The sequence below is a fragment of the Rhinolophus ferrumequinum genome, chromosome 11 (assembly GCF_004115265.2).
Source record: "Rhinolophus ferrumequinum isolate MPI-CBG mRhiFer1 chromosome 11, mRhiFer1_v1.p, whole genome shotgun sequence".
Classification (NCBI taxonomy): Eukaryota; Metazoa; Chordata; class Mammalia; order Chiroptera; family Rhinolophidae; genus Rhinolophus; species Rhinolophus ferrumequinum.
In genome coordinates this window covers 34340680-34365388 of record NC_046294.1, presented here as the reverse complement: position 1 = coordinate 34365388, position 24709 = coordinate 34340680, and the positions used below count along the sequence as shown (strand labels likewise).

The following is a 24709-nucleotide window of genomic DNA, read 5'->3' as shown; positions in this document are numbered from 1 at the left end:
ATAACCTGGAGCCCCTTCACTATTAAGGGGGTTTCTGGCCTTGGCATAAGTGTATTGATGATCTGATCCACAAATGCCCTGGGGCCCTGTAGTCCTACTCAGGGAACTGTTGTTGTAGAAACCAAGTTCAGAATCATCTCCCAGTGTTACTTTTTATAGCTGTAATGAGTAGCCTTGAAATGTCCCCATGATTTCATAACCAGGGGAGCCCACACTAAATGCCAAGTGGAAATTCGGAAGCTCTGAGCCCCGATCCTGGTTTTTTTCCTGAGCTTAGGCTGAAAAGTTTTAATAAAACCCTAATGACTAATCACAAATCTTGTGTTTCTGTTGCCTTAGATGCAACTTGCAAATGTCCAAAGAACCAACCAACAGTTCAGAAACCATTTACAGTTGTCCCTTGAACAACACGGATTTGAATTGTATGGGTCCACTTATACGTGGATTTTTAAAAAATAAATACTGTAAAATGTACGTTCTCTTCCTTATGATTTTAATAACATTTTCTTTTCTCTAGCTTACTTTATTGTAAGGTAGAGTGTATAATACATATAACATACAAAATACATGTTAATCAACTGTTTATGTTACTGGTAAGGCTTTCCGTCAACAATAGGCTTTGAGTAATTAAGTTTTAGGGGAGTCAAAGTTATACACAGATTTTCAGCTGTACAGGGGATCGGACCCCTAACCCCCACATTGTCCAAGGGTAGCTGTAGTGACTATGTCCTATACTCTGGCCGGCTTTGGGACACAGATGAATCAGGGAGGGGGATCTCTGCCCTGAAGGAACTCACAGACCAGTGGAATAATGGAGCAGTCGACCCCCCATGGAGCACAAACATGGTGTGACAACTTACGAGTCCTCTCCTCCATGAAGGTTTCCCAGACTCGCCAGGGAGAATGAGCGGATCCCAATCCTAGAGTCTCATGGTACCTTGTACAGCCCTCTGCAGCATTGCACCTTATTTCTGTGCTCTGCTTTGAGGTCGGTTCCCCTTTGGATGGTGGGCAGGAGATGTATTTCATTCAACTCTCTATTCCCAGTGCCTGATGTAAGTAGGTAGCCCTCCAAGATCCTTTTATGGGGATAGGTATGGACGGTATCCTAGAAAAACACAGAGTAGAGTGGAATACCAGGATGCGAACCAGGCAGTTCATTCAGCTTGAGGGTCGCTGAGAGCTTGACAGAGGAGAGGGCACTTGAGCTGGGGTGTGAATGATTAATAGGAGTTCCTGGGAGCGGTTTTGGCATGGCCTGAGAAGTGTCTGTGAGGTCCTTCCTGCCTATGTTGCATGAGCCTTTTTCCTGCACCTGGCACCTTTCCTGAAGGAGACACACATTTCCGTGACTCTGAGCATTTTACTTAGACAAGCCAGGTATCTGTTTACCTCTGGGTCAGTCGATAGCAAATTAGTTGTTGGTTAATTTCTAGCTGTGTACGTTAGTTTAAAAAATACACAGAAATACTAGGTTGAGGCATTTCTTGTCAAAACCTTTCAATCAAGCTTTATAAGAATTCTAAGGAATGTGTGGGAGCAGAGAAGTCCCATTGATTCATGTTACTTATGGTCGGTGAGGACCCTGCCTAAAACTTTTTTAGGAAGAGGGTCGTGCCTCTGAATGTGCCATTACAGTTTGTGTAAAGACATTGTTGACACCTGTCCCCAAAGTCCCCTTTTCCTCTGCACTTTTTTCCTAACCAATGATCACATTTATTTGTGAACGACATAAAGTGTCATCTGTTCCTCCTTGCTAGAACGTAAACTCCAGGAAGGCAGATATCTGTGATGGTCATTGATGTATCCCAAATGCCCAGAGCAATGTCCAGCACAGGCGAGATGCTCACTGAATGAATGAATGTCGATATGAATGAAATATTAAATGAACAAATACTTCTGCTGCAGATCTGAGCCCAGGCGAAGGGGAATGACTCAGTTGTCCTAAGTCATTGGGATTGGAGTGTCACTGTAATTTCCTCCAGAGAGCTGGCTTCTTGGTACAGGCTGCCTCCTGTCTAGTGACTGGGCTGGTTCATGAACATACCCAAGCAATAGAAAAGGTGATGTCTAAGAAGCACTCCAGTCACTCAAGTGGCTGTTGTTTAAATGTATTCTTCCTCAAAAGAGCACTGTGTCATGAGACCTGGGTTCAAATCCCAGATATGTCCACTTCTGGTGAATGTGATTTTGGGTGTGTCCTTAGCCCTCCCGGAGCCTCAGTTTCCCGACTTTCTTCACCACGTGCCTAGCACTGCACTGCTGTCATCCGGAGGTCTTCCGGAAACAGTGTCAGGCCCGTGGAGACCCTCTGAAAGGCGGGCGGTGTGGGTGGGTTCCATGAGCCTGTTTCTCAGCCAGTCTCCGACTCTCCCCAGGAAAAGATCCAAAGATGCCCCATGGGTTTTGTGAGGGAGGATTGTGCAGCAGCCCCTCCCACCCGCATCCAAACCCAAATCCCCAGTAAGTCAGGAAGATGTATGTGTTTTAAAACATTGGGAGGTCTGCTTTGGATCACCCTGGAGCTGTGGCTTCCCTGAGCAGCTGAGAGTGAAAGGAAACAGTTCCTCTGCTGGGAGCTCTTCCCCCTGGCTCAGCGCTCACGTCCCACACAGGGGCTGCCTTCACTTGGCTTTGGCGGCCGTTGACTTTTAAATCATAAAAAGCCGCTCTGTATACAGTTTACTCTGTCGCTAAAAGGCAGCGGAACATAGGTATTAAAAGAAAAAAAAAAAAAAAACTGAAGAAGCAGCCGTTAATCCCGCCAGGCTTCTGGGCACTGGAGCAGTCAGTTGCAGATGACAAAAGTTAATTAGAAACATGAGCAGTTTAACCGAAAACACTTGTGACAATTGGACGGACAGCCTCTCCAGTTGGAGAATTTTTTGCAGGGAGTCGTTTCGGGAGAAAGTGGCTGCTGCTCGTAGGTAAGTCATGAATGACATTGTGACTTTGCAGACAGGGACGTGCTCTTTGGGGGCTCACATCCTGTCTGTTCCGAGCCCCGGGCGGGCGTGGGGTGTGGGTGGGCACTGGGCTCCGCCAGGACGTGTCTTCCCTGCCATTTTCACTCTGACAGCTGCCCTTGTGTAGCAGATAGAGCTCATCGTTCTGAAGAAGGGCTGCCTGAAGAAGGGCGCTACACTTTTCATTGTGACATTGGCCGCCTTGGTGGCGAGTAGAACTCCAGTTTGGAACCCACCCTTCCCAGAATAATTCCAGTTCTAGTTTGGAAACATTTTGAGGTTTTTCTGAGAAAAGAGTCTGGCCGGGGAAGTACTCCCTGCGCGCCAAGGGGAAAGCCTTGACTTTCAGATAACCTGTGTGTTTTCTTGCCTACAGTGAAACCATGTGCACAGTTTATGCTCTTAAGCTAAAAAGTCTTTCTTATTTTAAGTCTAGTCTGAAACATGTTTGTAATTCTTTACAATTGCCAACATAGGAAAAATTGATACACTTTGATAGGACTTAGCAACTTCTGTGGGTAATTATTCTTCTGTAAAGATTATACTTGGTTTCTCTTTTTTTCCTTTTCTTTTTTTTTTTTTTTTTTTGGTGTGTTCTGTTTTAATGTCTCTGTGACATTGTTTTCTTAAAGTTGGATAATTCTCAAGTGTTTTGCATAACTGGGAAATGGGGTTGTGGGCTGATAATTCAAAACAATAGATACTTCCTACATCTTTCCCACACCGCCACAATGGTGGTGCAGGTTTTAGTTTCTTTGTTTTTCCATAAATTTAAGTGCTTAAGTGTACTTTGTGTACACTGATGTTAAGATCAACATGCATTTGCACAGCATACACCAGAATGTGATGGGTGGATGTGAACAGTGCATGATGGAGAACAGGAGGAAGTCAAGGTAGGATTTAAAATTTAACCACAGGTAACGCACAAAGCACGTAACGGAGTTATAAAGCGTTTGGGTTGGGGAGCGATTGGCTATGGTTACATGTAACCATAGCCAGCGCTCCCTCATCGTCAGTGCAGATGCACTGTTATAATTCAGGTTTTCTTCTGTTCTCCATCTCTGCAGAGCCATTGGCAAGCCCAGCCTCCTCCCACCCCGGAATGAACGAAAATGCACCTGTTTCTTTGGAGAGTGGCAGCGGCTCCACCACGCCTGCTAACTGCAGTGCCTCCTCGGCCATCCCCCAGCCCGGGGCTGCCAAGCCCTGGCGCAGCAAGTCCGTCAGCGTGAAGCACAGCGCCACGTCGTCCATGCTCTCGGTCAAGCAGCCCGTGCCCGAGGCCCCCAGGCCCAGCTCCGAAGCCTTGAGGCCAGCCCCTAATAATCAGAAGTCCATGCTGGAAAAACTAAAACTTTTTAACAGCAAAGGGGGTTCCAAGGCGGGTGAAGGGCCGGGGTCACGCGACACGAGCTGTGAGCGGTTGGAGATTCTGTCCAGCGTTGAAGAGAGTGAGGAGATGGAGGCCGCCAGTCGCGTGCTCTCCATGGCGGGACCCCCTTCCAACAGCCCCAAGATCGCACTCAAGGGCATCGCCCAGAGAACTTTCAGCCGGGCGCTGACCACCAAGAAGAGTTCCCCAAAAGGCAATGAGAAGGAAAAGGACAAACAACAGCGGGAAAAGGAAAAGGAGAAGAGCAAGGACCTCACCAAGAGAGCCTCTGTGACAGAGAGGCCAGACCTCAGAGAGGGGCCAAAAGAAGACCCCACTGGGGCAGTGGTGACTGAGATGCCAAAAAAGTCCTCCAAGATCGCCAGCTTCATCCCCAAAGGGGGCAAGCTCAGCAGTGCCAAGAAGGAGGCCGCAGCCCCTCCCCTCAGTGGAATACCAAAACCAGGAATGAAGAGCATGCCCGGGAAATCCCCAAGTGCCCCTGCCTCTTCCAAGGAGGGGGAGCGGAGCCGGGGTGGCAAGCCGAGCTCGGGGCTCCCCCAGCAAAAGCCCCAGCTGGATGGCAGACACTCCAGTTCCTCCTCCAGCCTGGCATCCTCGGAAGGAAAAGGCCCAGGAGGGACCACCTTGAACCACAGCATCAGCAGCCAGACGGTCAGTGGGTCCGTCGGGACCACCCAGACCACAGGAAGCAACACCGTCAGCGTTCAGCTACCTCAGCCTCAGCAGCAATACAGCCATCCCAACACTGCCACGGTGGCGCCTTTCCTGTACAGGTAGGAGCGGCCACCCGCCGGCCCTTCCTGGGCCACTGGACAGAGAAGCCTTTCTGGTGGCTTCTGGGTAGTCAAGGGCCAGAAGCAGGACTGCTGTCTGGGAAACACTTCAGCAAACGCAGCTGAGGTACCAGTGATAAGGTCCTAACAGGTATACAGAGTTTGCTTGAGGGAACAATTAATACAGCAGGGCCTGGTGGAGAGTCAGAGGAAGCTAAAGAGAGGAGGTAAAAGTAGAGCTGACCCAGGATGAGTAGCACTTCACCGGGCATCTGGGGACTCAGGGGCATTTTGGAAACAGCAGCAACGGCACAGGCAGATGCACAAAGGGGGGATTGGTATCGCTCAGCCGGCTCCAACATCAGTCCTCAGCCATCCTTGCTGAATAACGGATACTTCTTCTCACAGGGGTGTTTGTCTTGAACTTGCAGACCCTCACAGTTTCTTACCACAGCACACATATTAAGTATGTTTTCAGTTCCTGCGGTGTGCTGGGGTGTTCGAGGCAAGAGCAGGATGAGGGAGAAGGGTAGTGGTGAGGAGAGACCAGTCCTAGAAGAACAGAAGAACCCAGGTTATGTTGAGGAGGCAAGCTTGGGTGTTTGCATCTGACTCCGGCCTTCTGGCCGTTGTCTGCCCCTCGGTCTCTGGCTCTGATGGCACACCCATGGGACACATGTGGAGCCAGGTGCTGCTTGCTCTGTGTGCTTCTGGCCTGTGAACATCTCTGGTTGCTCAGCCTGCACCACATACCTCGGCGAATGGGGACGCTGGCTCTGGCTGTTCCTTGATACAGGTGGATGAGTCCTCTCCAGGCGGGTGGCAGCTCCCCCAGCACTGATTTTAAGAAAGTCCCAAAGCTTTGCTTACAGTAGTCAACTTGATCCTGTGCTTTGGATGTGTAGTGTCTTGGGCCACACTGCACAGCTGAATAATAACTAATACGTCTACGTAGCAAAAGGGGACTAAGGATCGAAAGATTGAATGTCATATTCTGGGCACACATTTTAGCTTTCAGCCTAAGCTAAGGATGTACGCACAACTGTACACACTCTCATCCAGCCATGGGTGTGGATGTCCACGCACAGTCACATGTAAGTGGGAGTACAAGTCCACGTTCATATGTAAAATACAAATGCACATACGCATGCATGTATTTTCCTAGCTGTTCACATGCATAGACTCCCCCATAGCCCTCTCTCCCTGCCTGAGCTGTGTTCTAGGAGACTGTTTCCACTCCTGCCAATAGCTGGTAGAAAGGCTGGCTTGAGCGACTTCAGAGTAAAGTCAGCCGGGTCCAGCCAGTGAGGGAATGTCAGGCCTCACCTCATCCCTCTTCGGTCTCCTCTGCTCGCCCTCCCCTTCGGTGAGGGTCACACCCGAACTTTTTAAATGGGAGCCGGCCATCTTTTTCGTAAATCACGTCCTCAGCTCAGCTAACAGTCCTGAGAAGAGTGCCAGGGCTGAGATAATGACTCAGCACTCGTCTGCACGCACAGCTTTTTGTACGGTTGTTCTCTGAACCGTGGCGGCAACTGAATTGCTCCCCACGAAACATGGATCATTCCAGTAGCATTTATAGCCATGAGATCATGCATATGCATGCTACTGTCCACAGAGTCTTGATTTGCATTTTCAAAATTAGAATACATGATTTGATCACCATGAGTCCCACTGCCCCTTTTTTTCTGGCTATAATCATTTAAAAAATTGCGAGCATACTTAACCTTTTAAAAAAATTTTCAAGCTTTTTTTATGAGAGGAAAATTCTTAACGATAAAGAACAAGTATATGACAAATAGGAGGGAGGAAAAAATACCATGTATATCTTATCTATCTAGCCCCATTTTAATGTTAAGTTTGTTCCGTCTGATGTCCTTCTGGCCCCTCTGGGGTGCCCTTGCTCTTTAGGTGAGCCAGGGAAGAGACTAGAAAGAAGAGCAGTGTGTTAGGAGTCAGGACTCCTGGACTCTGTCCTTCCGCAGCTTGCAACTCCCTGTGTGGTCTTGGAACCTGGCCGCAGGAGCCGCTACTGAGACCTGGCTAACAGCTTGTCATGCCTTAGCTCATTTCATCATTCCCACATTTCCATGAGCTGTCTACCTTTTTAAAAATCCCTCTTCTATAGCTGAGCAAAGCTGAGGCTTCGAGTAATTAAATAACTTGCTCTGAGTCACAGAGCGAATAGCCAGAAGAGCTAGTGTTTCACGGCTGTCCACCTCGAAGGACCCAAGTTCTTCAGCACCGTTCTCTCTCGTCTCTGTAAATCACTGCATCGCTCTGAGCCTGACTGTCTTCAGGCGTAGAGTGAGGACAGTGGATTAGATTAGAGGACCTCAAAAACCGGGTTAGACTTCCTTTGTGCTCTGAAACGCTCTCTCTCTAGTTTATGGCTCACCGTCTGTGACCTGCAGTGCTCTCCCCAGAACCTGCCCATGTTAGTCATTTCACCAAGGGACAAAAGGAAGATAAATCATTTCAAAAATCACTCAGAATGAATTATATTTATCAAGTCAGAAGTGAACAGGGGACCCCTCTGTCACTGTTTGTCATATCACTTGTGATTTCTGTAGCAGCCAGGAGAGGTCGCTGTTGTTATTCCCACTGTACCCAAGAAGGCCCTGCGGTTCCGACGTATGCAAATGTGCATGGCTGTAGGCCTGAAGCCAGTTTCCCCGTCAGACGTCAAGTCTAATGTTCCTTCCACTACCCAGCATCTTTCCAGGGTTAAAAATTTCTCGTGTATCCATTTAACACATTTATCCTGCCTTGAGTGCCTCCTCAGCATATGACCTTGAACAGATCGTGTCCTTATAGGTACACATCGAAAGAGCCAGTCTTTGCCTTCAGAGAGCTCTCAGTCTAGGCGAGGGAAGATTTATTAATGACATCGCATTGTAAGCAACAGGCTTCCGGAGAAGAAGGAGAGTGCTGTAAAAACATACAGAGGTGTGGTGATCTGCTGGCAAAGAGTGAGGGAAGGCTTCCAGGTCAAGATGACATGGGAACTACTTCTTCAAGGCAGGTTAGGAGCAAATTAGGAAAGAAAGAGGAGACGGGCCTTCAGGCAGAGGTTCTAGTAACTAGAAAGACAGAACTGGTGAGGGCATGGTGTGACTTGGGAATGAAGAGAAGCCGCCCGTGGGTGGAGCCTAGGGCAGGACTGTGTATACAGGGCAGGAGTGGCAGATGGGGCTGGAAAGGAAGGAAGGAAGAATCCTGTGATGTGCGGTACCTTCGACAATAAGGAGTTCAGACCTATTCTGGGAAACCATTGGAAGCCTTTCATCCAATGAAGGGGATGTGATCACATAGTATCACAAAGACCAGTGGAGGATGGTGCGGGGAGTGGACCAGACCTAGGAACCGTCTAGAACAGAGGTCGTACGTTCAGATGCCTGATTGGGCCCCAACAGGTAGTATAAACGGGAGCCTCCGGATGAGTGGGACTGTGGCAGAGGCAACTCCACACCTCTAGAGGGAGCAGCCGCCACTTGGCACCAGCAGGTGGAGCTCGGTCTTTCCAGACTTCCTTGTTTTTCCTGGGAGAAGGCAGAAATCCAGCTACTTTTTGTGAAATCTCCCCCATTTTTAAATGTTGAAACTAATTCAAAAGCTTTAAAATACTCTGCACCCCAATAAATATACGTGTGGACTGGTTCCTACTCCTGGTTGCCATTTCCAACCTCCAGGCTGGAGTCAGCACACCTGTTTACAGAGCACTGGTAGGGCCGAGGCAGAGGTGATGAGAGCCTGGCTCCGGCCAGGGGATGGAGAGGAGCACTGGGGCTACGAAAATACATTAAAGGTAGAGATGACTGGAATTGGAAACTGCTGGCTTCCGTAGGAGGCGAAAGGGAGGAAGAGTAGATGGATGACTTGAGGTTTATCAGCACACCCCCACATTTAAGACAGTCTCGTCCTTGGCAAATGCTTTCTTCATAGAGAGTGAAATAGGGTTGAGTTAGCTCAAGATGCTAAATGAACTGATAATGTTACACCCAGGGTTGTACATCTGAGTGTAGTTATACGTTTGCCTAAATGAGCGGAGGTAGTTGCAGCAAGAACACATTGCATGAAGCAGTTGTCTTGATTTGCTTGACAAATAAGGGCATGGAGAAGGTTTGGGGAAGTATGCATTTCAGTCAAGTGTTGAAATAGTGATCAATGAGATCTTTCATGTCAAGATCTGAGCTCTGAATCAGAGGCCTGGAGGGCAAACACACCTGCTTGGCACGTTGTCCTGACTGGTTTTACAGTCACCTTTTCAGAGAGAGCCATGCCAGGAGCACTGGGGGGGCTCTCCATGGAGTCATCTCTGTGCTTGAGTTGCTGGTGTTGCTAGTTACTTAGAAGCTGCTCTTTGGTAGAGGTTAAATGATCCAAACCACCCAGTACTCTCCAGTCTTTTTCTGGCCAGGCTTAGCGCTCTGATGGGGATCCAGTAAGGGATTGCAGAGCCTCCGTTTGCGCGATGAATACTTCATCTTTTATAGTTCCGTGGCTCTCTCTGACATTGCTCCACACGCACTAATGAATTATTTAGCGTCGGTTGGCTGGTCTGCTCTATTCCAAAGCTTCTTGCTGAAGGAGGTGATGAGGGGTTCTGTGGTCAGACCACAGCAGTCCAGATGTGGGAGTTACTGCTTGTGACAAGTGTGTCTGCTTTGGCTTCTGTGCGAAGGTCCCAGACAGACACCGAAGGAAATGTTACTGCCGAGTCCGGCTCAGCGGGTGTGAGCATGGAGACCAGCCACTACTCCAAGAGTGGACAGCCTGCCCTGGAAGAACTCACTGGTGAGTATGGAGCCCCAGAAATTGTGTGTCTGCGAGTGATGCGGCATCTCGTGTAACCACCTGCTGGATGGGCATGAACCCAGCAGGTGTTCTAAAGTTGGTTTACGTTTGCATTGATTGATGAGCTAAACAAATTTATTTTCTCTCTTACTATTTTCCTTCTCTTTCTTCCCTGTTTCCCTGTTCTCTCTCTCTCTCTCTCTCTCTCTCTCTCTCTCTCTCTCTCTCTCTCTCTCCTAACACACACACACACACACACACACACACACACACACACACTCCCTCCTCTCCAGAACTATAAATAAATTTCTTACCTGTTGGCAAATCCTATTTTAAGATACGTTCCATTTCATTCACATAGGGGCTCTGGGCTGCTAGGACACTTAACTTTGAATCCCCTTGATTACTCTTCAGATAAAGTCACTTTCCAACAAGAGTTGGGACTCTAAAATACTGACTTTTTTCCCTTTCTTGTATGGAAGCACTGATGGGACATCGTTCTCAACGATGGGAAGGAGATGACAGCATGCTGCTTTCACCATAGCCAAAAAAAAAAAAATCTAAATTTTATTTAAGTATAACCTAGATAATGATGACTAAAGGGGCATTATATAAAAATATAAAATCTGCAGTCGTCAAAATATAAAATTCTGAGTTCCCACCTTGTCTGTCTGTCTCTCTTCCCCATTCCCACTGTGTTCCCGCAACTTCTAATCAGGGATGTGAATACTAAACCACATATCTAGTAGTGGCTGTGGTATTCTTCTCATATCGTACCACTTCCAGAGTTGGGTTAGAAATTGAATCTGTGTTTAAAATCTATTTATTAGACGAAATATCCATGACCACATCATTTTAATAGCCATTTATTGCCGTGGAATTGGTCTGCAGCCCACATGCTCAATTCCTACCTATCTCACCATTAGCTCTGAGTATTAATTTCAGAGGAGCTGAGAGGTTTAACTATTTCCTTTTTGTTCTGCTGGCTGGGCCCAGTGATGAGGCAGAAAGGTTTCAAGCCTTTTGTAAGCCCCCACATTTGGGATTGATTTTGCTCCCTTCTCTCCCAGGGTTGTGGCTCCCTTGCATCTGAGGACAGGGATAGCACAGGAAAAGGGCCAGGAGAAGGGTGTGCAGTGCAGACGACTGCTCAGGTCTCCACACACATTCCAGATCGTGTCCTTATGTGCACACATCAAAAGAGAGAAGCCAGTGCTTCAGAGCCCGGCGTGGATCAGATGTGTGTCCCGTGGAGTAGTGTGGATTCGTGTCAGGCATGGTGGCTCAGCAAAATTCACATTTGTAAAGCAAAAGCAGCAGCCAGAGAACATTCCATATAACACTTAAATTTCAGAGTGACAGACTGCAGCCTGTGATCTTTCACTCATTTTTCTTATTCTCCCCATGTCTCCTCTGCATCAGGGCTGTAAAACCAAGTAAGAGCTCAGAAAGCCTGAGCCGCTGTCAGTTGCTTTGAGGAATAGAATGGTGCAGCCAGTCGTGCCTGATCAAGCACTCTCGTTTGGTATTAAGTCGAATGGCTTTAGCGGCTAATGAAAATTGCTTAATCAGGGTGATTTGCCATTACATTCAAATAGAACTCACAGGTGTGACTGTCCAGTGAATTCTTTTATGGAGACACTGCACAGTGGCGTGGGGTTGAATTTAACTTATCCACAGCTGATCCCGTGAAATGACAGTGAATGGTGAGTGTATTTAGAAATGGACATTTACGAGGCTATTTGATCAAGTGCTTAGTTCTTTCCCTTGCTTATACAAATAGGTGAATTTTCCCACAGTGCTCTGTCATCTACATAGCATTACAGTTAAGATCTGTCTTGGATTGTAGAGCTACAAGGAACGACATGCTCCTGTTTGTTTATTGCCCTGTTTATGAATCCTTTCTATCATTCACTGAGGAATCATCTTTCAGTCTCTGCTTGAATATTTCTTGTGAAGGGAAGGTTGAAGGTTATTCCTTCATAAGGCAGCCCTTCCATATTTTGTTGGCTTTAATGGGTAACAGAGTTCTTTCTTCTTACGTTTTTAATCACTGGATATAATCAAGCATCCTGAAGCCCACAGACAATTTTCATCTTTTCCATGTAGCAGCATGTCCCTTACACCTCCCTCTTCCAAGTCAAAATCCCAGGTTCCTTCCATGTTCCTTTTTTTTTTTTCAATTTTTTAAATTTTTTTATTGGGGAATATTGGGATACAGTGTGTTTCTCCAGGGCCCATCAGCTCCAAGTTGTTGTCCTTCAATCTAGCTGTGGAGAGCGCAGCTCAGCTCTAAGTCCAGTTGCCATTTTTCAGTCTTAGTTGCAGGGGGCGCAGCCCACCATCCCATGCGGGAATTGAACCAGCAACCTTGCTGTTAAGATGGCTCTAACCAACTGAGCCATCCGGCCCCCAGTGTTCCTTTTGTAACACCCTGGCATCCTCTAAACTCAACCCTGTTGGGTTAGAATGTGTGGCAGTCTCTCCATCATGACCAGTGGCGGGAGGGAGGACAGTATTTGGCAAATGCGAGAGAGCCACAGTGACCTGGAATAGCTTGCTCAATTTTTAAGATCTCTCTGTATGAATTAAAAGGATCCTGCCAAGAGAGCATGGCTGTCTTTTTAGTTTGTTCAGACTGAGAATTGGTGGGAAAATCTCAGTTCATCTTCCACGGAGGCAGAATGGATAGTTCAGAATATGATCCCCGGAGCAAGGCAGGTAGATTACCGGCTTTCATTTCTATGTGGATCTTGGAATCTGGTTTGTGTAGGGCGCTGGGTAGAGCACACATTTTCCGGCAAGACCCCCAAGAATGAAACAGGACACTCAGACTCAACTAGCCCTCATTTTGTGCCGGTCATCTCATCTGCTCCTCTTAACCCTTTGCGGGAAAGGCTTTATCCCCATTTTACAGATGACATTTAGAGAGAACAAGCAATTTGTCCAAGGTCAAATGGCCAATACACAGCAGTGCCATGATTCAAGTTTTTATCTGTCAGAATGCAAAGCCCATGCTTTTTCTTCAACCCTACACTGACCAAATGTCTGTTGGGCAATAAATATTTCTTGGGCGTCTGTAGATACGTCGTGTGTGTGTGTGTGGTGGGCAGGAGGAGGTGGGAGTTTCCAGAAGTAAAGGTGAGATGCCGTCCCATCTCAAAGAACTCCGATTTTCTAAAGAAGAATTAACACTGGCAAATATGTCATGAAGAGAGATATGGATCAGTAAATATAATTATTATACTTGTATGTGATTAAGCTAATTGATGGAGGTAATTTGAAAACTGCTGCCTAGACTTAGCTTCATAATAAGTGTTCATTATTGGGCCTAGAGCTGTCCAAAGGATTAGTACCTTTTTTGGCAGCTTTCCACAGATAAAATGTGGCCAAACTGGCAATAAAAGATATTTAATTGATGGCCCAAGAGATAGTTGCAATTACATTCCTCCAAAGCCATTAGGGGAAGGTAAAGTCGGTATTCATCATTGGTTTCATTTGAAAAACACATACCTACATGTATGGATTTTAAAGAATTGGGTGGGAAATACAAGTTTGACTACTCTTCAGGTAAGAGAAAAATAAATGCCTTCCAAATTTCTCTTGGTTAAGAAGAGGGAGAAAATTGAAAACACTTGCATTTTCAAGGAGATAGAGTTTGCGGTAGCAAATTTCCTCCATAACACTCACAAACTATCATTTCATCCAGCCACCACGCAGCTCCATGCTGAGAAAAACCTCAGGAAGTTGTCATCTGTCTCAGAAGGAAGGTTAATTCTATGACCTTTCATAGATGCCTGTTGCCATATCAATGACAGTTGCGGAAGTTCTACTTAGGGTCTGATGTAAATTCCACTTGCTGCTGGCCATGTGTACTGGATTTTAGATGGAGATTTCTTTAAAATTGTTGCCCAACACTTGAAATAGCCATAGGCTTTTAAAGACCCTTGATTGTTGTTCTTCAGGCTTCTCAGCCCTCCCTGAAATTCTTCAGAGGGAAAGATGTTTGATTCCTTTCATCACTGTTGTAGTTATGCTCCTTTTGCTCTTCCTCTTATAAGCCTAAGCAACAAGGAATAGTCAGAGAACCTAAAGCAAGGCTACTCTGAGAGGGCATGTGGCTTCCTGGCTTGGTGTGGCCTGTGGCTCCTGGGACGTTTGTGCCACGTTGACCTCTACTGGGCCACATATTTTGTGGAAAATCTTGCCTAGAGAATGGACATCCCTTATCTCTCCAAGCGAAGCCCTGAGTCTTCTTGATGGCTCCCTGCTCTTCCGCAGCATGAGCTGTGGTGGGCACTGTGCCCAGGGATCTACAGCATTTAGTCCCCATCGCTGCCCTTCGAGGTCATTACTGTCACTACCCTCGCTTTAGGATGGTAGAATCTGAAGGATGGAGAGGGTTGTTGCCACTTTTCCCTATGATCACACAGCCAGTGAATAGAGGAGCCAGAATTTGAGATGATGTCATGAATCAAAGAGAAAGACATCTCTCTCTCTGTAGAAATACTTGTGATTAGTAAGTGCAGATCTTTTAGCCACTACAAGTTCCGTTTGTAATGTAGGGCTAGTAGACAGCAGCATGTGTCACCTGTGGGTGAAAAACAAAATGCCTCAGCCACTTTCGCAAGGGCAGAGGACGATGCCTGGGAATCAGACCTAACGTGTGCATGTCTTTGTTGGAGACAGTGTGGAAATATGTTTCTGTCTCAGACTAGGTACTTTGTTTCTTTTACAAGCTAGACTTCACCTATTTCAGGAGGGACCTGGAGGGAGAAGAAAGACTTCTCTTCTTAGACTTAACACCTTCCTTTGGGCATTCATTCATTCATTCACTCACTCACTCATTCATTCCCAAATCCTTTTTAAGCACTCTTGGTGAGCCAGGCCCTGAGCATGGAGCATGGTTATATTGTGGAGTCATTTGCTGCTCCCATGAAGCTCACCGTCTGTCTGATAATTAAAATAGTCTTAACCCTCATCTTTCCAGGAGAAGATCCTGAAGCTCGGCGACTGCGGACAGTGAAAAACATCGCTGACCTGCGGCAGAATTTGGAAGAGACCATGTCCAGCTTACGGGGAACTCAGGTTACACACAGGTATCTAAAGCATGAATTACTCAACTGAACTAGCTAATAACTTGATTTTCGCATGGCTTCTATGTTTGTTCGTGCCACCAGCAAAACGATTTGGTTAATACGGGAACTAATAACCTTGATTGCCAAATGTGCTGGAATTGACAAAGAATGCCGTACAGAGTGCAGAAGAAAAGTGTAATTAGCGAGAATTAGTATAGACAGATTCTTCCCCAAAGCTGAAGGTTGCTAAATCCGTTCAACAGATATTGTAGACCAGCTCCATTTAAATTTCAGTGTACATGCATTTTCCAAAATTATGTTGTGCTGTTGAAATGAGCAGGTGAACTATATTTGACCTGTGTGACAAAGAGAATAACTTGAATTCCTACCCGGTGTTCTGATATGCAATGCTCTATAATGTTGTTAGTCATGCACATGTATAAAACACGTAAGGAGATATTCATAAAAACTTAGGATCGTGTTTAAACTGTAATTTAGTTGGATAAAATCTAGGATGACACTGGAAACATTTATCAGGTTATTTTCATTGCTGAGCAAGAATCCGAGGAGGCTGCAACCCTGGGACACCCTTCATGATTTTGGCAGAACCAAGGTTTACGGCCTGTGCTTGGCTTTAATAATCAAGGCCCCGTCCTAGGTATCCCCACTGGTCTCCAGACAGTCTCCTTTGCTTCTACAGTTTCAGTCTCTTTGACATATGACTATCGCAGGGAGACGGCAGGGCTTCCCTACTGCCGGCAGTTTTTGCTGATCAGGGTTAAGCACTGTGGATTCCATCTTACATAAGCCTGGGGCCCGAACCTGAGGGGTTCCCCCTCTGAGGAAAGTCAGGCCGCCTGCAAGATCGGAGGGCAACCAAAACAGCTGAGGCGCCAATTGATTCTTTCAGAGGAGAATGAACTTGGGAGCTGTGGTGTAAGGCCCCCTAAACCTTTGCTGTGTGCTGGCATGGGGACTCGGTGATTAGGTATGAAACATCCCTGTTGTTTTTAGCATAAGCGCCGAAACTGACTTAATACGCATTACAATGGTTGGATGGATTTCCTGGCATGGACAAGGACGGTGATGATAACAGGAGGGACAACTCGTATGGTTTCTCCGGCAGGAAAGACTCTCGCTCGCTCTGCTCAGTTAGAGAGCCCAGTGCAGCTCTGAAGAGGTACACTGATTGTCCTGACTCTGCCGCAGCACCTACAGGGTCAGAAAGACAGTGGCCTGGAAAAGAGCCTTTAATGGCCGGGGACCAGCTCAAGTCTCCTGGCAGATGCAGACTCACGTAATTTGATTTATTATCGATGTAATTTGATCTCAAGCCCAGGCATTTACTTTTTTGGCCTTCTGCCCCTCAAAGTTTAGTTGTCATTTTGGACAAAATGTGGGAGAAGCCAGAGTATGGGGTAAATGGAGCTTACAGAGTTAGAAAATCAAAGCTTTCCCCACCTGCTCGGTCAGGAAGCACCTGAGGAGGTGAAATAGGATATTAGGTACCCCAGAGTGATGGGTGCATTCTGATTTGGAAAAGGAGAGCCACGAAGTAGCATCCTAGGACGAACAGGCAGGTGGCATCTTTCTGCCCCAGTTCAGCATTTTCTATTCCTTTCCTGTGCTGGAAAGAAGATTTTAGTAGTTAAGGTCGTGTAATTAAAGTAAGCTGTAGTGGATGTCTTGTACCATGTTTTACGGGGGGTAAAGTCTGTGCTGGGCTTTTCAGAATGTTATGCCGATGTGTGTGCAGGTTTCTCTTTTCACTTTTAACAGAGGGAATACACTGGGTGGCACATTGGTGCCTATCATTTGTTCCTATTTTGTATATAGGAAATAGCTCATCATTTCAAAATATTAAAGAACCTATAGACTGCAAAGGATTCTGGGCACATTAGGGTCTAATCCAAGGTGGCTTTTGTGTTTTTAGCACATTGGAAACCACATTTGACACCAATGTCACCACAGAGATCAGCGGACGCAGCATCCTCAGCTTGACCGGCAGGCCCACTCCTCTATCCTGGAGACTTGGCCAGTCCAGTCCCCGCCTCCAAGCAGGAGACGCCCCCTCTATGGGCAACGGGTACCCTCCTCGAGCCAATGCCAGCCGGTTCGTCAACACTGAGTCGGGCCGCTACGTGTACTCTGCCCCTCTGAGGAGGCAGCTGGCCTCCAGGGGCAGCAGCGTCTGCCATGTGGATGTCTCCGACAAGGCAGGAGATGAGATGGACCTGGAAGGCATCAGCATGGACGCCCCCGGCTACATGAGCGACGGGGACGTCCTGAGCAAGAACGTCCGGACGGATGACATCACAAGCGGGTAAGTCCCTGGGGTTTCTCTCTCTTCACAGAGCAGGGGAAGGCTTGGTGCCTGGTTTCCTTTCTGCAGGACTTTATTTAAGTTCTCTGGAGGAGATCAAACAGCCTCTTTCACCGTCTGCTGTCTACGTCAGAGGCTGTGGGGTGTGGAGGGGAACTTTCTGGACTGAGAGTCCCAGACCTGGGCTGCAGTCCAGTCTTAGCCAGGTGATTCTAGCAAGACTCGACCCGCAACCAGAGTGACGCTTGACAACAAACCATACTGTGTCGACCCTTGAAACCAAATGTTGCACTTAGGATGGAATCCAGACCCCTTAGCATGGCCGACCTGGACCTACGGGATCTGGCCCTTACCTGACGCTTAGATCTCATGGTTTCCCACCCTCTGTTCCCCTCACTTCCTCTGCTGCAGCTCTTCCTTCTGGTCCTCAGTCTCATCCAGCTTGTTCCAGCCTCATGACCTTTGGACCCTCTGTTTCTCCGCCTGGATTCTATTCCCCACACCTTTGGCCTGGCTGGTTCCTTCTTACCGCTCAGCTGGCATCTCTTTAGAGGGGCTCTCCTCCACCATTCAACTTGAAGTCGTTTACGTGCCCTTGCCACATGCCCTCTCCTCTCTATCACCCTGTCACATGCTCCTTTAAAAGCGTATCACTCCTTGAAATGATCTTGAGTAGGTGTTTACATTTTATGGTCTCCCTGCCCACTCCTGCTTGCAGCCGTCAGCACCATGAAGCAGGGACACTGTCTGGCTTGTTCACCACCAAATCCCCAGTGCATTGTACAGATAGGAGCTGCGAAATATTGCTGAGTTAATGAACACGTGGATCGATCCATGAAGGAACAAACCCCAGCTCCCTGTTTCTCTATTTGTGAGGTTAAGGGAAGCGAAGAGACGATGTCTAAGCTGTGCCTTGCCCACGGAAAGCCCGAGCCTAGGCATCTTGTTTTCAGCTCCACTTCCAAATCACTGTGTAAAACCGAAGGTGCGTCTATTTATTCCACTTGCCAGAGACTTTATCTATTAACCTGACTCGTGCTGACGTTTCCCAAGATCTTGTCCTCCTCTAACATTGTAGCCGTCAAAATTACAGATAAAAGAAATCAGACATAAAAATCATACCACTCATTTCTATGAACAGGGATCAACGCCCCACGGGTGAGTCAGTATTTTCATGATTTAATAATAGCTAATGCTCCCAAGCCCTGCGCTAGGTGCTATACACATGTTACCTTGTTCTAGCTTCACAGCTATCCTTTGAGGTAGGTGATAGCATCATCCCCATTTTATGGAGGAGTAAACTGAGGCTCAGGAATGTTAAGTTACTTGCCTGAGGTCCCACCGTGGTCCAGAGGCAGAGCCCAGGCTAGTGGCTCCAGGGTCTTGTTCCTGAACCCGCCATCTTATTGCTGCATTGAAATAACACAACTACTGGAGTTTATTTCAAAGTTAATTCCTTTTGCTTAGTTCTACCTGTCTGACTAGAAATGTTCTTTTGTTTACTGAAAAGCTTAAACAAGAGATGCTTTGCCTGTCATGAAATCTAGGAAGACAGGAGACACCAAACCTTTGTAATATAACAAATTTCTGCCATCCAGAATGGCTGGGAAACTTAATGGACGACAAATGACCCACTGAACGTACAGTATCATTTTGTCGTTCTAGTTTTCCATAAATATGGAAATAATAACATGCACCTATTACTAAAATAAAATTGCATGTAATTTCATCTTTGTATTATTATTTAGAAGACTTTTGGTATCTCGCATGGCCTCAAGGTTATTATCATTATCAGTTGCCACTGTAACATGCTGCCAAAAGGTTATAGGGTTATTTTGAGAATTCTCTATCCTGTAATAGAGTTTATTCTGTTGTCAGGTCTGTTAATCCTCAATATATGAAGGTCCTTGTGTTTATTTTAATGTAGTATTGACAGTTTCCACAAGGTGGAGACATTGAAGTACTCTAAACTGTACCTTAGTGATGTCGCAGTGAGAAATCCTAGTTTCTTTACCTACTCAAACCAGAGCCATTTTTTACCTCTGCTCAAAAGCCCAAATGTTTCCATTTCAGTTCCTGCTTTGGGGAGGTACATTTTTAGCAAGTGAGAGAGTGCTCAAAGCAAGTGTAGATAAAGTGTGGACATGTAAGCAAACCACCCAGTTACTAAAACTGAAGAACTCTGGTCTGGCTTTTCTTCAATCCCATTCCTTTTAGTGTAAAAATTTACCTCCAAAATGAGGAGAGGTAGCCCAGATGGCATTTAATGCTCCTTCTAGTTGTAACATTCTAGGACACTAGTTAAAAGCATGACTCCACGCTAGAGAAATGCATGTGAGTTCTTGCTGTGAGGCCCAGTTTGCTTTCACATGCCAAGTCCAGGGCAAGTCATTGAATGTCCTTTGTACCTGTTTCTTTTTTTTTTTTTTTTCTTACAAACTTGACAAGGCTGTAGATATTGAAGGACTGGTCATTAGTCTGTGCTTCAGAATCTGCCAAAAATAAGTTATATTGCTGAGGCAATTGGTGTAGTGGAAAGAAAACAGACTGAGATATCTGACAGATGGCGCTTAAACCCTGCTCTGCCACTTGTGAGCTCTGTGACGTTAGGCCTGTCATTTAACTTCCCTAAGCCTTGAAGCATTATAAATAATATGATCCTTAACCTCCTGCAATTAGATTTCTCTTTGAGGTTGTATCTGATTAACGGAAAATATCTGATAAAGACGCAAAGTCTCAGACAGGGTCTATATATCTTATCAACCTCAAACATCCAGGCACTTGGCAACAATGAAATGATTAAAGTTTTCATCCAGATGTTTGTTTGGCTCAGTGGGAACAGCCTTGATGGATGAGTAAGATATAAATTCATAAGGAGGCTTTTTAATGAAAGTTCTTGTAAAAGTTTACAGCAAGTTTATTTTAAAAGCCTGATATGGAAGTAAATTCTAGTTTCTGGAATCCTACGACCTTTCTTTTTTGAAATGACACTGTACCTCTGCTTGGTATAACAGCTATTTTTTGGATGTCTCTAGTTCATCGTCTCCACTGGCTAGTATTGCACATGCGTCTGTGTATATCATTCAGTTCGCCTGAAGATGGGGCTGAAATTACTTTGTGTAGAATTTAACCTAATGGCAAATATCTTTTGACTTTGCGCACGCATATGTGTGTGCGTGCGTGCAAGAGAGAAAGAGAGAGAGAGAGAGAACGTGCACGTGATTGAGTGATACCCTTCTGTGACACTTAGTATGTGCTGGGTGTGTCCAAGTACTTTACAAGTTGTCACTGGACCTCACCACTTCCTTTTATTAGATTGGTAAATTGGGCTTTGGCTTTAGTTAGTGGAAAAGAATTCAGAATAACAGATGAAGATATCTCTTACTAAGTTTTGATCTGTGAAGTCAATCCATCTACTCATCTTCTAAAAATTCAGAGTGCCATATGGTACAGAATAAAATTAAGGGGACAGACTTAGCATCCATATGTTTGGAAAGATGAGTTTTTGTCTTTTCAAAGGAGGCTGCATAATCTTCCAAAGTATGAATATACATTCCTTCCTGGAAAAATATGACCATTTAAATTTAACATCAGAAATTTTTCCAAGAACCTTTGATGGCTTCCCATTGCCTGTGGGAACAGATCTCAGTGCCTCCCCTCAGCTGTCCTCTCCCTTAGCCCTGCCACATCCATCCTCACACAGCCCACAGTTCCCGTAGTTCTAAGCTACCTGCCCTTCCTCACCAGAGGGTGTTTCCTGCATTTGCAAAGCTCTGCACCTCAGGACATGCCACTTTCTCCCTGGAATTCCTGTCCCATCCAGCCCCATGGGACTGACCCTAAATAAACACCTGCTCTGTGATGCGCTCCTGGACTGCCCCAGGCAGTTAGCTCTGCCTCCTGTGTTTCTGGGAGCTTTGGCTCCTTAGGTGTGAATCTTTCACTTTGCATGGGAAGTGTTTGAAAGGGACTGGATGGTACTGAGGAAAGAGTAAGGTCTTAAGGGGTAAACAGATTTGAGATTTAGTCCTGGCGCTGCCAAACGAACTGGAACAAGTTCTTAACCATTGAGAATTAGAGATAGAGCTTGAAAAGCACCAGGCAGAATCTGGGATGCTCAAGAAATGGGTGTGTGGGCGTGAGTACACGGGTGCATTTATCCATTTCTCCTCCATACTTAGAGCTCCTAGAAAGCAAACAGTACCTGTTACTTTTCTGAACTCAGAGATCAGCACAAGTAGATATTTAACAAATATTTTGTGAATGGTTTATTCTGCAGGCCTACCCTTGCAGGTCCTTGGGTTTATATAACTTTCTTCCACCAGCTATGAAACTCAATCATTCTATTTACAGAAGGCTGGAGGAAAATGAACTTCCCCTCCTATGTCTTCTTGGTGCAATGCATAGCTCCACCTAGTGGCCAACATAGGATGTGACGCGGTGATTTTGATTGCTTTTACCTCTGGGAGACATGATGTTGGTTTCAGACTAAGGGCCAAGGAAATGAACATTGAAGCAGTTGGCTTGCCTGACCGTTAGTCTAGTGTGGAAGAGAAAGTGGGGTTGTGAACAAAATGGTCTGCAGGGTTGCCTTGCTCATGGCTGAAGTCTTCCCTGTTTGGTGGCAGGGATTCCTCCACCAACAGGTATGATATGTGTACCAGTACCTGCTCCTGGGAGACTCAGCTCCTCAGAAGCTGAGGAACCCATCCTTGCTGAATTATTAGTAGCTCTATAAGTATGTCACCATGTGTCTGCTTGGGCTGCTATAACAAAATGCTGTAGACGGAGGACGTAAACAACACATTTATCTCTCACAGTTCTGGAGGCTGGGATTCCAAGGTCAGGGTGCCATCATGGTCGGGTTCTGCTGCCAGCCCCCTTCCCGCCTTGCTCTGTCCTCACAGGGCAGAGAGGAGAGGCTCTGGGGTGTGTTCATCCTCTTCGAGGGGCACTAATCCCATCGTGAGGGCCTCACCCTCATGACTTCATCAAAACCAGTCACCTCCCAGAGGCCGCACCTTCTAATACTATCGCATTGAGGGTTAAGTATGAAGGGGGGAGGGGAGAAACAGACATGTCATCTGTAACGCGGGGTGTCATGCTTCCAGGCGTCATTTGCATGTACAGAATCCTGTGTTTAGGTTGCCTTTCTCATTATTGCCTACCAGGTCACTTCCTCTGTCCTTCCCTGATTCTGTCTAAGCAGAGGCAATGATTCTTTCCTTTGCACTCCCATGGCCCTGACATAACCATAGTGGCACTGATAACACGACGTCAGAATTATAAATGTGCGTGTGCGTGTGTGTGTGTGTGTAAAATCAAACAAGGCACTCATACAAACTATTTTTAGACTGTTTCAGTGCATTGATGATGAGGAAGGCAGCTGATACCTGTCACAAGCCCTTAAAGGTTCAAGTCAAATCTGTCTTAAATGCTCCCATATCTTCGTTGGCTGGCGCAAGGCCTGCCTGTTCCATAGGAAGTAGTTATAAATGTTGGCTGAATGAATGCTACAGCTGACCTGCAGCAAGACCAGTCACCTTCCCCTGAAGGAATATGGGCCTAAGATTGAAGCCCCTTGAACTTGAGGCCCCTGCCACATAGCCTCCCTTTCTTTGGCCCTGTTTTGTACTGTCCGATTATTCCAGACCTTTGACCGCCTCTATCCCCGTGAGCTGGACATTGACAGTAGAGGAAAAAGGAGACAGCTCAGAGTGTTGGACCCTGTGCCATGGAAGGTCATGCAGACGGAGGTGTTTCTGCTCTTCTCTTTCTTTCTCCATTGACAACCATGGGACAAATGTGGGAGCTGTTTGTCACCAAGTCAGCACAGAACACAGCAGGTAGCACCGTGAGTCAAAAAGGCAGCATTGATAGTGTGAAGGGTTTTCTTATCTGGTGAATGTTTCTCATGGTCTTTCCAGGCCAGACCTGAAGCGACCTTGACAGGCTGTTGTTCCTGGCAAACTGATAGGAAGGAGAGAATGCCAAAACACTGCTTACAGCCAAAATGTACCCCGGAGCCAAGAGGAATGATTTTAGACAAGGCCGTCCTGAAAGGCACTGGGTCATGGCTGGTTCTAGCCTGGCATGGCAGGCACTTCTGGGATTTGACAAGGGGGGGGGGTTCTCGTTTCTCTGGGTTGATCCCTCTGAAATGATCTTGGCTTGTGCAGCTCTTGGAAGGCTTGGGGATTTCAAGTTGCCAGTCAGCCAGTTACTGGGTGGGTCTCAGTGGGGTTGGAAAGCTTGAACTGTCATGGAAAGGTAAAGACTCAGCTCTGTAGACAGACAGATCTTTAAGCCCTGGGCACGTCACTTGCTCCTAATGCACTGCCATTCTCTTAATTCCTCCCCACCCCAGTCTCTCTCTCTCTCTCCTTCTCTCTCTCAAAATACAACAGAGCTCCAACAAGAAGTCTCAGGCCCAGTGTAACCCAGAGGAGTGGTGATGGGGCTGGGCCAGGTCCAGGTCTAGGGGTCTTTCCATTCCTCTCTTCTTCCCTTAGTGTTTTCTCACTGACAGGTCTTAACGGTGTATGAATTCACAGAAACCATAAATACCACTCCCTGTCTGATATTTTCCTTGGTGTTAAATATCCCAGGCAAATACAATGACCCCTGTTTTCATGAGTACCGCTGTGGGCAGAGTAAGCAAGCCCAGGGAGTTCTGCCGGGGGCAGGATTAATTTCCCCAAGTGTTGCAGAACAAGTGACAGCTTTCCCCACACGGTTGTGATGTCATCTGACAGGGGCGGTTTGGCTGATTGATGGCTCTGGCTACCGATATCAGTTGTCCCCGATGGCTGCGGAGGCATCAATTGGACGCTTTTTCCATCCCCTTGATTTATGGAGTGTGGGAAATCTGTCAGCCTTCCTCTGAAGCTGGGTAGCAGTTTCATCAGAGGAGAAAGAACAATTGAGCTAACAACATGCTGAAAGCAGGGAGATTGTCCAGCGTTCCCAAGCCTCCTCTCGCCACTGTTGGTGACTATGGGTTCAGCAGGCAGAGACCGGGATTAAAAAAACATTTACTGGCCAACAGCCCCATGAAGGAATGAAGTGTGGTCCCATTTTGACAGGGGCAGCCCAGACCGCCATTCGTAACAAATAGCTTAGTGATTTATGGGGGAGGAGAGATAAAAGGGGGTGTCTTCTCAGGAAACCGGGCTTCGGCCCCGAAGTGAATTTCCAAGCTGGCTTTGCGATTTGAATCCCTGCCTGTCCCCAGCATCCTCTGGGGGATGAAAAGGGGAAGGAAACAAAAGTGGGTGCTTTGGGAGAGGAAAGTCATACCTCAGTGCTTCGTGAGTGGTCCCCGAGGGGGCTGCTCACTGTCTGCCTCCCCCCCAGCCTCTGGCCACATTCTCCTT

The 24709-nt window shown here is 46.7% G+C and overlaps 1 protein-coding gene across 14 annotated transcripts in view; it reads left to right on the top strand.

The window, feature by feature from the left end:
* The window catches only part of NAV2 (neuron navigator 2), a 702045-nt gene that overhangs the window by 536186 nt on the left and 141150 nt on the right, over positions 1 to 24709 (top strand). For all 14 annotated transcript variants that reach the window (XR_004424298.1, XR_004424299.1, XM_033118993.1 and 11 more), the window contains 4 exons: positions 4034 to 5135; positions 9820 to 9932; positions 14923 to 15031; positions 16944 to 17333. Coding sequence is in view for 12 of the 14 variants with exons in the window: in XM_033118993.1 (XP_032974884.1) it covers positions 4034 to 5135; positions 9820 to 9932; positions 14923 to 15031; positions 16944 to 17333 (1714 nt within the window). In the remaining 2 variants the exon portion in view is untranslated. The remainder of the gene's footprint in view (positions 1 to 4033; positions 5136 to 9819; positions 9933 to 14922; positions 15032 to 16943; positions 17334 to 24709) is intronic.